Raw genomic sequence first — 13,169 nt, forward strand, 5'->3', positions numbered from 1 at the left:
GGAAGTCACCTGCATTGCATTATGGGTAAGAGCTGAGCACGCTACATCATTAAAATGTGCTGAACCAAGCTCCTGCTTTTCGAATGGTAGGTTATTGTGGGAGCCTGCACCTGTATTTGTTTGTATATTACAAAGCTGTTGCCATGCTCATATAGTGCCTACTGCCTTCAGGACAAGAAAGCAAAAGACACACAGTTGATGGATGGAATGCAGAAAAAATCAAAACATTCACCTCCAGTCAAGAGATCTGGGTTAAATCCACCATTCTTTTGCTCACCATGCCACCCCAGTTTAAACCTGGCTGTAGGCAAATCAGCCTTGACCCTATGCCTCATGGGAGCAGCCCGAACAGCCAAGCCAGGACTGGAAACAAGCATCCGGGGACAGGTTTCGGGCTTTCACCCCTCATCATTCTTTTTGCATTTAATGCCTTCAGCAGATATTTATTTCATTATCACCACCTAGTATTGATTAAATTAATGACAGTCTTCCCCAGCCTTTCACTACAAAATACATTTTGTACCTCATTCCCAAAAGCTTTTGCAGTCAGCAATATGAATATCAAAATGTGGATTTAGGGTCTTAAATCCTGCTCCATTGTTTTGGATTTTGATGATTTCTCGACCCTAAAATCAGGCATTAGTGCACATAGATCACACCTCGATACCCCTGTGTGCATTTCTTTCGATAACTATGTGTGATTTCCATTTGCTTTGCTATTTAACGGGGTGGTGGGGAGGAGGAGACAAAAAATACATTTAAAAAAATCACTTACCTGGGTGCTGGCCACCGCTTCTCCTCCATCCTTCTTCTGTCGAAGCAGGAATCACACAGGCTCCCAGGCTTCCCTAGCCAATCACAACGCTGCTGTGACCATCATGACTGCAGCGTCGTGATTGGTCTGAGCACCGTAGTTTGTCTCTCAGGCAGGGCCTTGGGAGCCTGCTCATGTTCTCCACCAAGGCTGTGCAATACAGCCGGGTGGAGAACATACTAAGTACACATGACTGTTTGGCCATCCCAAACCAGCCGGCCAAACCGGCATGTGCATTTAAGAGAGTGTCCACCACCCTCCCCCATTTCTGGACAGCCTAGCTCACACCTATAACTGAGCCAGTAGGGAAAAATAAATTGATAATAACATTGTATTATCCTTTTATTTTTCCTTTTTGAACTTCTCACAGAGCAGTGGGGCAATGCTACTCCGGCTAAGCGGAAGAGCCACCACTGATAATTGCCCTGCTGGACTTTCAGCTCTTTTCCACTTCATCAGTATATACTGCTCTTTATTTCACCCTCCTTTTCTGTTGAGTATTCAAGGTAGACAGCAGTGCTGTATGTAGGCGGTGGGATTTGTATAGTAGAAAGCTTGTTGGATAGCAACAGAGCGCTGTACATGAAGAGTGAGTATTTACCTATTTGAATTTTATAATGATGTTGACTTTCACATAGTTCTGCATGCATCACATTTCACTCCCGTTTGCAGGATTAGGTACAGGGAAATTAAGAGTTTTTCCTAGAATCATATGATTTACAGTCCGTGTCAGAGCCCAGATTCGAACCCTGGTTCCGCAGTCACCAGACAACGTTTAGCTGCTTAGGCACTAACCACATCTCCTTGCTACTTGTTAGCCAGGCAGAAGGCACTGTTGGTTATCTGGGATGACTCTTAAATGAATGTATTACATTATTCTGCTGTATTTCTCCCCGCAGGGAATCACAATGCAGTTGTTACAACGACCGCGTTGTGATTCCGCATACCATTACTCTGCAAGTCGGAACAACGTCTTGCGGAGGGGGGCGCTGGATGTTGGAATAGTATAATTTACTAATCCAACTCCAGTCTGTGCGGACAATAGGGAAGGTGTTGGATTTACCCCGCCCCCTCCGCAAGTCGTCGTTCCGACTTGCGGAGTAATGGTATGCGGAATCACGACGCTGTCTTTGTAACAACCGCTTTGTGATTCCCTGCAGTGAGAAAGTTTTGTGGTAAACATTGTTTACCCTCCTAAACAGGAAAGCTCATCTGACAAAAAGGAAAGAGCAGTGAGTAAAAGTAGGGGAAGTCAAGTAGACTAAACCAGTGTGAAAAAGAAACCTGGGGAGGGAATTGCTTTTATTTGCAGCGCGCTTCAACGGTGTCTGGATGTGACAAACTCGATTCAGCCTTTTTCTACAGTGAATTTGATAGTTTACTTGTTTAATTGACACAACTTCTAATTGTATCTGGATCTTATAGCGAAATGACACAAGATTTTACAACAACATTGATAACCGTATTTAAAACGAATATAGGTCCTTTAGACACTTTATTTTGGCCCTCTATTTATGAAGGTATTTAACAATTCCCACCTCATTTACTGTTTTTGGGTGTACTTTCTTGCAGTTTGGATTAAGGCGTGCATTACTGTTGCTGTATTTTTGTATTAGACATGATTTTTATGTCTTTAAATAGGTTAAAGCCAGAGAAACTGGAGAAGGAACTTGATAAATATTCTATGAGTGCCAGGAAAAGGAAAGGTGAACGAATAAGTCTGAAAGAGTTTGCTGCATACCTAGATGTTCCAGTGTCAGAAGTATTAGAAGATTTGTTTGCTCTTTTTGACGAGGTAAGGTGCTTACATATAATTTGGACATCCATTTTGCTTATCGTCATTCCGTCTTTATAGTTAATTTAACAAAAACCTAAAACCTCTTCGACATGGAAATTTACAAAAATACTTAAAAATACTTTGTTGTTAATATGTAAGCACACCTTTAAACTCTGCCCATTTTATGAATATCCGTATCTGCATCTAAGATACAAAATATGATGCCATGTATGTTCAAGTTGGGCTTAAATTTATAAGCGATGCATGCATCACTGAGCGGCCAATTCTGAGTTGGCCAGAACCTAGAGGAGGGAGGTACTGGACTGGAGTTACCTCTTCTGGTTGGCATCTGCACCCCAGTTACTAGTAATCACAATTTGTTTAGCTCTGGAATGGAGAATAACACGTGAGATCTAAAATTGCTGAGTTCAATACTGCATGAGAGTCCCAATTCTTGCCTTTTTTCTGTGCATGTTTCCCCTTGTTTTCTGTGAGACAAAAAAGTATGTGGAAACGGATTGTTTGACTGGATGCGCTCCACACCTGGTAAAACTTTGGATCATGTGGGGTGGGATCTTCTGCAGAGATACCACTCCACACCTCTCAAAATCACCCCTTAAATGTCATTTTTTTTATTGTAGAAAAGTCTAACTTATGCATTTAATGGCAGTGCATCCCAAGGCATGCAACAAATGCCACCTGATGGATCCAAAGGCCATCAGGGAGTAGGAAGCCAAACTTGACATCACTTCCAACCCTAGCTTCACCGTTCAATTCAGATCCAGATATGGTTCTGGAGCCAATCAGAACCATAATTTGAGCCGGTGGTTTCCGGTGTTCACCATCTGCACTTAATCATCAACAACAGCCCTTTACATGAGCACCAGTTAAGGACATATTCATATATGGTAGGCGTGGGAAGATTAAGTGATTTGCCCAGAATCACAAGATGTTGTACCGACACACAGACTCAAACGTGGTTCCCCAGCTCTGAAGTCGGCAGCTCTGGCCGTTATGCCACAACCTCTCCTCACTTTCATGGTTAGTAGTTGGTTCTGTTTTAGGCAGCACTAACAGGAGAAATGGACTGGTGCAATCCTGATGGCACTTATTTTTTTTTTTTTACATATTAACCACTGGATCCACTATGCCCCACATTTTCTGGACTGTTCTCAACAGTGCTACAGAATGTGGCCTTCGGAGGGGGTAGGGGGGTTACATCCTGCAACGTTTATTTTTTATTGGTTCTTTATCCTCTGGTGTACCTTCAAATCCCATGGATCTGTTGTAGCCATCAGTTGGTCTTCCTGATGGTGAGGCATTTCCCAGTGCCAACTAAACCCACGGAACAGTGTGTGACTAAGGAGGCAACGTGAAATGATATACACATTTAACCGCTTCCGTGCGGCGCGAATTCCCCGCCCATGCTGACTCCGCCTTGCGCGGGCGGAGTCATGACGGAACGGTTCCGTCATCAGCACAGCTCACCCGTAGCTGATGACGGAACCGTTCTGTCATCAGCATGGAAGGGGTTAAGTCATGGTTACATAAGCCAATATTTGATGTTACCTTACACAAATTTTTTTTTGGATCTGTTTATGTATTGTTTGCACATACTTTTTTTAATTGCATTATGGGCAAGGTAGTTTTTTTGGGGATAACACTGTGGTAACCAAGGTTTTTCAGGAAGTACACGTGAGGTGGTGGAGTCAAATGAGTTTAAAATTGGGTAGAGAATGCGGGAACATCTTAATGGAGAAATAGATAGTCTCAGACGAACTCAGGGCTATGTGAAAAAGAAATATGCGAGCAGGTATGTGTGATGGCTAGATAGAGCTTGTTTATCAGATAGAACTTGTTATTTGTAGACCATTCGGAATTGCAACATTTCTTTAAAATAAGCCATCGGCATCTAATGAGAAAGTAGGCTGAACGCAGGAGGAAATATAAGCGGGAAGCTGGAAAGCGCGAGCAAGTCTAGTTAAAGGGCTAGTGTTCTCCTCAGCAGATAAGCATTTTATATGATCTAGGGAAGAAAGATGCACTTGTGTTAGGTTTAAGTATGACTCTGCTCGTAGTGTTGGTTTGTATTTAATAATAGAGTGTGAATTGAGAAAGAGGGGACGGACACAACATAATACAAATGCTCTTGTGTAAATAATTGACATAATGTGAGCTTAGGAAACGTACAACATACATGATTTGTGTAAAGCGAAATTTAGGTTTTAGAGATCACTAATGGAATGTTTTATAATTGTTGATTCACAGTTACCCCTGACAAAGGGCAAGATAATTGCCCGAAATGCATTGGGTCATGAATAAAGAAATACTGCTCTGAACTACTTTTTGTGTTGGATTCGTATGTACGAAGAAGCCTGGATGGGCACAAGTTAATACGTTAAGTTTCCTAAAACGCAATACGTTGAATATGTGGATTACAGCTAAAGAAAAGAAGAAAAAGATGACAAACTTTTGGAAAATAATTGGATGGATATAAATAAGGACAAATGGATTACAATGAGTTGGATCTAGTATCCTCAAACTGCAGTGCGTCTGGGTGTGGAGCGCGATTTTCACGATCCCCACTTGTTCTTATGTTTATGGTGCATGAGGGCATTGCGTAACCCAGTTCGGACGCAACTGACACCGCTTGCAAAGTCATGGACTTTAATTGAATATGCTGACAAATGCTGGTGTGCACACCACCCCATTCACTGTCATAACTAAACCCATTTGACATCAGTCCATTCGGGCTTCAAACCTTGACCCTTTTGCTGCATCTCCACTGGCTATTCCAGTTCCAGGGCCAGCTTTGTTGATTCCAGTTTTGGATTCTGATTCATCTCTTTAGGTGGACCCTGCGCCAACAACAGCTGTAAGATTTCCAGGACATAACCTCAAGTAGGTCGCACCTCTCCTTTTGTCCCCTTGCCTTGAAGGCAGTATTTCAAAATGATGGAAGCCCTTTTTGGCCCTGACTGCAATGCTTTTCAAAGATTGGAGCATGTTCCTTATAATGAAGAAAGACAGAAGGTAGAAAACTTCCTCTCCCTCTTTAGACTGATGCTGGCTTATACTTTGACGTTCCAAATTCCAGTGGCTGGGACACATCACTCAAAACAGAATTGAATTTACAGTTATGGACCTCAACTAAAGAAAGTGCTGTTCTGTAGTGGTAGTATGCAAAGCCGTAGAGTTGGGTCTTCAGTTGTCCACTGTGGAGATTAAGGCTAACCTTTGGACCAACATCATGCAGCCGGGACCTTCAAATTTGGAGCCATTGCTACCATTTATTGAAGCCTTCACTGAGCCATGGCCTGGTCCAGAGCTTGCTTGGCCCCCACCAATGAGTCGCCCAATTGCTCAGTGATGCCGACGTGTGCCAGATGATCTTATCTTTTTAGGCACCTGCCTCCTGAGAGCACTCTGGTGCAAGCCTCTACAAGTATTGTTAATCTTGACTCATTTTCAACAGCACCAGTAGACAGGGAGCCCAAGAAAATGATCCATGGACAAGAGGATTCACTTTGGTGGGCCTTGCACTAAGATCATTAAATGATGTGTGCTGCTGGAGTCGCTACATCAGTGCCTTCCGGGATGTAGCAAGTGAGAATCTCTTCATCTGAAATATCAAGGATGGCCAAGAAGCAGCAAGGCACCTTTTGAGGTCCTGACACAAAATACTGAGTAGCCGGGGCTATGGACAACAGTGTTGTGATCCTTGTAGACTCACTACCAGGAATTCTAAGGTTCTCTTGTGGTCATACCCATTAGATTGAGTCAGGCTTTTTGGGGAAAAGGCCGATTCATCCCTTAGTACTTCAAAGACAGCAGATCTGCATCACGTTCTCTAAGGCTACTTCCTCCGCTGGCCAGTTCTACCTGCAATATTGCAGCCCCACCAACAGTTGGCTCAGTTGTGTAGTTGCTCCAAGGGCAGGGGTGGTGATAGAGGTGGAGGCCACAATTAGATGCAACAGTCCTCTTTCCTGCCACTGTTCATGCATTTCAGTTCCTCCTACAGCTGCTATCTGAGGTTGGTAGACTGCAGGATTCAATACTGCTTTTCCCGTCAAATAGTTCAGTTTGGGCACCCTCCTTTTCTTGCCTAATCCACCACACATTTCCCCTAGATTTTACCCAAACGTTGGTGGATCATACTGACATCTCCAGAGAAGTGCAAATATTGCTTACCAAAGTCAGAATTGAGGTGGTGATTGAGTTAGAAAGGGATATTTGGTGATATTCTCTATACTTTTAGCTCCCCAAGATGGAACACTGAGGGTGATTGTGGACCCCAGGCTCAGTGGCGTAGCTAGATGTTGAGCCGCCCATGGCGCTCACTGCATTTGCAGCCCGGCAGCCGCATGTTGGAGTCGGGATGGCGATTCCCACGACGGCTGCAGGTAAGTCTGAAAGGGAGGCTGTTGCCCCCAAAACTTGCGCCGTCTAGGGCGGACCGCTCCCACCCTCCTTGCTAAGTCACTGCCTAGGCTCTATAGTACCTTCTTCAGGAAGAGAAGTTCAAAATTATAATACGGTCTCAACTCCTATTAGCCTCGAACCCCAAATACCAGAAGGTGTCCTTGGACTTGCAGGACAGGTACTTCCAGGTGCTGATTCTGCACTCTTTATGAAATACCTTGCAGAATCTCCCTGAGCATCAGTCGCCTGGCAGGTTTGTTCAGCATCAGTGCGAACAAACTCAGCAGGTGTCCTCTTACCAGTCATGAATGCCATCTGCATCCAGATGCGGCATAGGGAATCTTGGCTCATTAGATCTTTGCACTGCTTCCAATAACAGTCAATAGCCAGCCTTTTGCACCCTGGAGTTCCCTTCTCCCTAGGAGACGTGTTCCAGCTCTGGTGGGGCTTGGGCCTCCTATGTGCATTTCCTCCTCTGCCGCTTGTTCTACAGGTCCTGAAGAAAGTCCGGAGGGACCAAGCTTGGCTTATTCTGATAGCCCTGGTCTGGGCACAAAGGGGTTGATACTCTACGAGTTCATGAGTCTCAGAATATGCTTTAACTGCCTCTTCTATCGAATCTGCTGTTTCGTTAACCGGGCAGGCCCCTGAATCAGAACCTCCCTAATCTACACCTCTATGCAGAATCATCTGAGAGGTTTTGATATACGGTTGCAGGTGATAGATGTAATTTTGATCGACTCTCTTTGTTCAAGTTACCCGTTGTGATGCATTTCTTGTGAGAATTTTTATATATGTCCCCTCTATTATTCCACAGTGCAATATAAATGTGCTGCTTACTTTTCTAATGCAGGCTTCCATCAAGCCTCTGCATAGTTGTTTGTACCCTGAGGCCCTTTACTCTGAAAACCAAATTCATCATTGCCATTACTTCTGCTATTGCATTAGGCCACATTCCAGTGCATTGTTGTTCATACGCTATGCAACCTGGACAGAGGTCACCCTGCCTTATGCAAATCAATACTAACCTTGCTCCGCATGCGATCAGTCTATCCCAAACTGCTTGACAACGGTCTTTGATAAGGATATATAAGCAACCCTAGGTCAATTTCGGTCTATTTGGGAGAAGGCTTTATGCTGGCAGTCATCTGAGACCTTTCCTGTGTAAACCCATCTAAACCCATCTTTTCTCTCACTCTAAATTGAGCAGGAGAACCACAAGTTTGGCAGGGCAGGAGCAATGCCAAACTGTAAATGACCCCTTTGTTGTTGATACTAAACAGTTTACATGCTGTCTTGTGATGTGTTGTGTTCAGTGCTAAAACGAAAATGTAGGCCTGTCTCCCAGAGCATGCAGAATTCAACACGTGCAGAGAGAACCTGCTGAGTGTGAGAAATAGTCATTATTGCCTAAACTTTCTGCATATCATTTAAATAGTATATACAGTAGTAAGCCGTAAGTTGGGGAATCTGCTAGAAATGTGCATGCTTTTATCGCGATTACGCTTTCATATCTTGTACTGTTGCATAGTATTCCCTCACAAAACCATTAAGTTTATTTGTCAATAAGCAGTGGATAACCTTGAAACTGTAGCACTATCTTGCCACTAGCAGAGCGGATGGATCTTGTGATTCCTTTCTGTTCTAAGATTCTATATTACTTTGTCCTTGGTTGAACTTATGTTTTTTAAATTTATTTATTTAGTCAATGTTTTTTATAGCACGAACGTGACCCAAAAACATGAGTGTCGGAGCGCTTTACTGTGAGAGCCCACTACAAGTTCAGATAATATCCCTGTTTTACACCTGCTACCGGGGATGTGCGACTTATCCCCGTTGCATGTTTTAATTTACAATTACTCCGAATACACAATGATTGAAGTATTGTATGACAAGTACAGTAGACGACCAGAATGACAATGGATTGGTCAAGGCACCTGACGTAAGTCCTCTGAATTGATCTTATACTCCTCGATTTTTCTGGGAGAAATTTACTTGTCAGAAAGGACTAAGTCTCCTTCTTGAATTGAGAAGCGTGGGTAATCCTTCTGATATTCAGCATTCTGAAAATGTCACACATGGGAATCTGAAACCTTGAATTCCAAATCCTAGGTGCAGCTCCTGTGAATGCTCTATCTCTTCTTTTGGAAGAAAGCTAGTTTCAGTAAAAAATCCCCAGCCCCCCTAGAGGATCTACTACCTCCAGAATAAGTTATTTTCTGGGCAAGGTAACAAGGAGTTGAGTGGTGAAGAGCCTTGTGTGATATACATGCAATCTTTAGCTGTATTCTTGCCTCGAACAGTAACCAATTGAGAGCGTTCAGGTGAGGAGTGATATGGTCAAATTTTTTGGATCCAGTTATACGTCTTGCTGCCGCATTCAGACAAGCTTTAAGGGGAGCAGTTGAAATCTTAGGAAGACCAGTTAAAGTTGAGCAACCACACTCAATTGTAGAAATGGCCAACGCCTGGACTGCCGTTTTCAAGTCCTCTGTGTCAATGAATGGTTTCAAATTTCTAAGGTAGCTCAGATGGAAGCGGGCATTTGTTGCTATTGTGTTGATGTGAGTATGCATGTTTAACTCCTTATCCAGTGTGATTCCTAAAGACTTAGTTGACTTTACTATAATCGGGGAGCCGTTTAGCTCAGTAATCCTCTTGGTCTATTCCATAATCTTGGTGTCACTTTTAGGAGGGGAGTTTAGAAATAATTTTGTTTTATGTGAGTTAAGCTTGAGATGATTGCCCGAAAGCCATTGAACAGTCTTCTGAAGTGCTTTGTTCATTATGATGATCTCTTCCAATGATGTAATCTTCATGTACAGCTGAGTGTTGTCTGCATACATGTGGAAGAAAATGTTAGCCTGTTGTAGTACTTCTGTTAATAGTTCAATGTATAGATTGAAAAAGGAAGGGGATAGAGTTGATCCTTGAGGAACTCCGATTTCAATCTGGGAAGGCGGTGATAGCTTGTGTTTCACCATTAATCTCTGAGATCTGTTCTCTAAGAAGAAATAGAACCACTTTAAGACTGGTCCCGAAAGGCCCATCCTGTTATTCAGATGGTCTAAAAGATTGGCATGATTCACGGTGCAAAAAGCAGATGATAGGTCTAAAAGGACAAGGAGACAAGTTTCATTACAGTCAAGAGCATGAAGAGCGTCATCCACTATGTGCAGAATAGCAGTTTCCGTACTATGTTCTGGTCTGAACCCCGATTGGCAATAGTTTAGTAACTTATAGTCTGTAATGTGTTGGCCCTATTGATGATGAGCACATTTCCCAAGAACTTTGGCTAGTAAGGGATGGTTTAATAGGTATGACGACTGGCAAACAACTGTTGATTTATTTTCAAAACTTTCATACTCAGTTGTGTTTTTCAATGTGCTGTATTTAATAGGGTTGGAAAAACGTGAGCGTGGCTACAATGGACACAACCATTTTAGCAGAGTTTTCAAGAGTTATTGGGGTCATAGAATGGGAGGTACGAATTTGATACTCTACGTTAACAAACCTATGAGAAAGTGGGTCTCTCATACATTTATTTTGTTTAACTCCGTGGTTCATTGGGGTGATGTTTCTGTTCTCTCAAGGTGTGAAAATCCACAAACGCAGACAAGTAAGTTGAAGTGTGTATAGTCTAGGAGGATTATCTCAGTCATTCTCGCTAGGGGACACTGAGTTTTTGACAAGCACCAGAAATGGATATTGGCTATTCTTAATACAGTTGCCAAATGCTATCCCCTGTGCCTCACAACTCAGGTGAAGGCCTAGCACACCTTACTTCCCCAAGCCGGAGCAAAATGCATATCTTCTAGAGAGCAGGACCGGTTTGCTTTTTTTAAGGAATTTGAGGAATTTTGATTGTGAGAAAGTGTCACTCATAGTTGTTGAAATGTCACTCATAGTTACACCAAAAATCTAAAAATGTCACACATGGCAATCTGAAACCTTGAACGCTATGAAGCTGATAAACAGTTCTACAGTCTCAGTGCGGTGGGATTGAAGCACCTCATGTTTAAGAGTCTCTATCTACCACTATGATGTTCTCTGTCATACGGGGCTGCTTATCAGAGCTCGGTCTGTTCTTACAAAATCTTAGTAAGGCGTATGCAACTTTGGCGTATCCACCTGTGCATATCCACCTGTGTTCTCTCAGAGACATTTATACAAAAGCATACCTTGCTGGCAATGGTTTCATAACTACCCAGAGGAAAGTTTTGGTAAAGTAAGAAATGTTAATTTTCTTTAGCAAGATTCTCTGACCTTGTGAAAAGACGCACATCTTTGCAATTCTTGGCTAAGTGTGGTAGTCTGGCATGCTGTTTGTTTCTAAAAAGAGACCTAGAACTCCAACTTGAGGTTCTGGAATACATTGCACCACAAGTTTCTTTACGGTTTTCCATAGACTGTCCTGGCGTCCCGACACTTTTTTCTACAACAAAGAAATGTCCTGTTTTTTTAGAGGGCTGGGTGAGCACGCACATTATCACAGTGTGGTACAGGCTTACGTCACCGCCAACCTTCTCAACACAGAAACCTAGGAAGAGCTGTTTACAAAGCACTCTGCCTTTTTTTCTTAGGCAGCCCAGCAGGATTTTATGAAGGGTGAATCAGTATCTCATCACCCCAAGCCATTCTCATTAGCAACCTGCACCAGGGTCTCCTCTCACATGTGGCGAAGGACTGCATTTATGTGTGTGTGTGTGTGTGTGTGTGTATATATGTGTATATAGCCCGTGGAAAGAGCCCGCCGCAGAGAAGCATCGGACCCGCTGATAGCACTTGCTTCTCAGCTTTGGGCGTGGCAGTAAGTTTCCTGGTGTGGGAGAATGAAAAGCGACGACAAAGCAGGCACATGAACACCTACCCACTTGGGAATAATTTTAAGCTGAAATTTGCCATCAAACAGGAAGACCCACTGGGGTAAGACTCACGCAGCACTACAAATACCATGATGCCTGGAAGCCCTTTGAGAGGGCGTGGCATCGGCATGATTTAAACGAGTAGCTGCACCTCTGACTGTTTGCATTGCCAGCGGCAGCCTGTGACCAAGGGCGAGTGCGCCCGAAACGCGTCAGGCGATACTGTTTGGTTTCCTGATGTCATGCTGTATCGTGTGCACCTACATTAAAAAGGACAAGCAAACTGCCTGTGTGGCTCTTTCCGAGTGGGCAACTCTTTTGTGTGAAATTGAATTACGGTCCGTCCGGCCGTGGAAAGAGCCCGCCGCAGAGAAGCATCGGACCCGCTGATAGCACTTGCTTCTCAGCTTTGGGCGTGGCAGTAAGTTTCCTGGTGTGGGAGAATGAAAAGCGACGACAAAGCAGGCACATGAACACCTACCCACTTGGGAATAATTTTAAGCTGAAATTTGCCATCAAACAGGAAGACCCACTGGGGTAAGACTCACGCAGCACTACAAATACCATGATGCCTGGAAGCCCTTTGAGAGGGCGTGGCATCGGCATGATTTAAACGAGTAGCTGCACCTCTGACTGTTTGCATTGCCAGCGGCAGCCTGTGACCAAGGGCGAGTGCGCCCGAAACGCGTCAGGCGATACTGTTTGGTTTCCTGATGTCATGCTGTATCGTGTGCACCTACATTAAAAAGGACAAGCAAACTGCCTGTGTGGCTCTTTCCGAGTGGGCAACTCTTTTGTGTGAAATATATATATATATATATATATATATATATATATATATATATATATATATATATATATATGTTCACTGAAAAAACCATAGGTTTGACACCAGTTATAGTTAGCTGGAAATTTTACTGACATAAAACCATTGAAATTCCCACGTTATAGTTAGTTGGACTCACTATAACTTGCGCACCTGCAATGCACTGCTGATGACGTCACATATTACATCACTCATGACATGGTCAGTGACATCACTCATGACATCACTGATGACACCATCCAGTGAATGTATGTCTTTCTGAAAAATAAATATGTTATATATATGTATTTGTAAAGGTCGATGGAAGAATACATTTTTAAATAAGTGTCTAAATGGATGTTTTTCTAAAAAAAAATTGATAGATTAACTGGCCTATTAAGTGTATCTTAGTGAATACATATATTAGCAAGTAATGTTTAAATATTTAAATATATGTATCAGTGTTTCACTTTGTGTATAAGT

At 43.0% G+C, this 13,169-nt stretch overlaps 1 protein-coding gene across 1 annotated transcript in view; it reads left to right on the forward strand.

Annotated features, from left to right (window-relative positions):
* LPCAT1 (lysophosphatidylcholine acyltransferase 1) overlaps positions 1 to 13,169 on the forward strand; it is a 550,146-nt gene that overhangs the window by 464,807 nt on the left and 72,170 nt on the right. The window contains exon 11 of the mRNA XM_086965209.1: positions 2,456 to 2,609. Within this exon, the coding sequence (XP_086821335.1) occupies positions 2,456 to 2,609 (154 nt within the window). The remainder of the gene's footprint in view (positions 1 to 2,455; positions 2,610 to 13,169) is intronic.

The sequence above is a fragment of the Lissotriton vulgaris genome, chromosome 4_1, assembly GCF_964263255.1.
Source record: "Lissotriton vulgaris chromosome 4_1, aLisVul1.2, whole genome shotgun sequence".
NCBI classification, from domain to species: Eukaryota; Metazoa; Chordata; class Amphibia; order Caudata; family Salamandridae; genus Lissotriton; species Lissotriton vulgaris.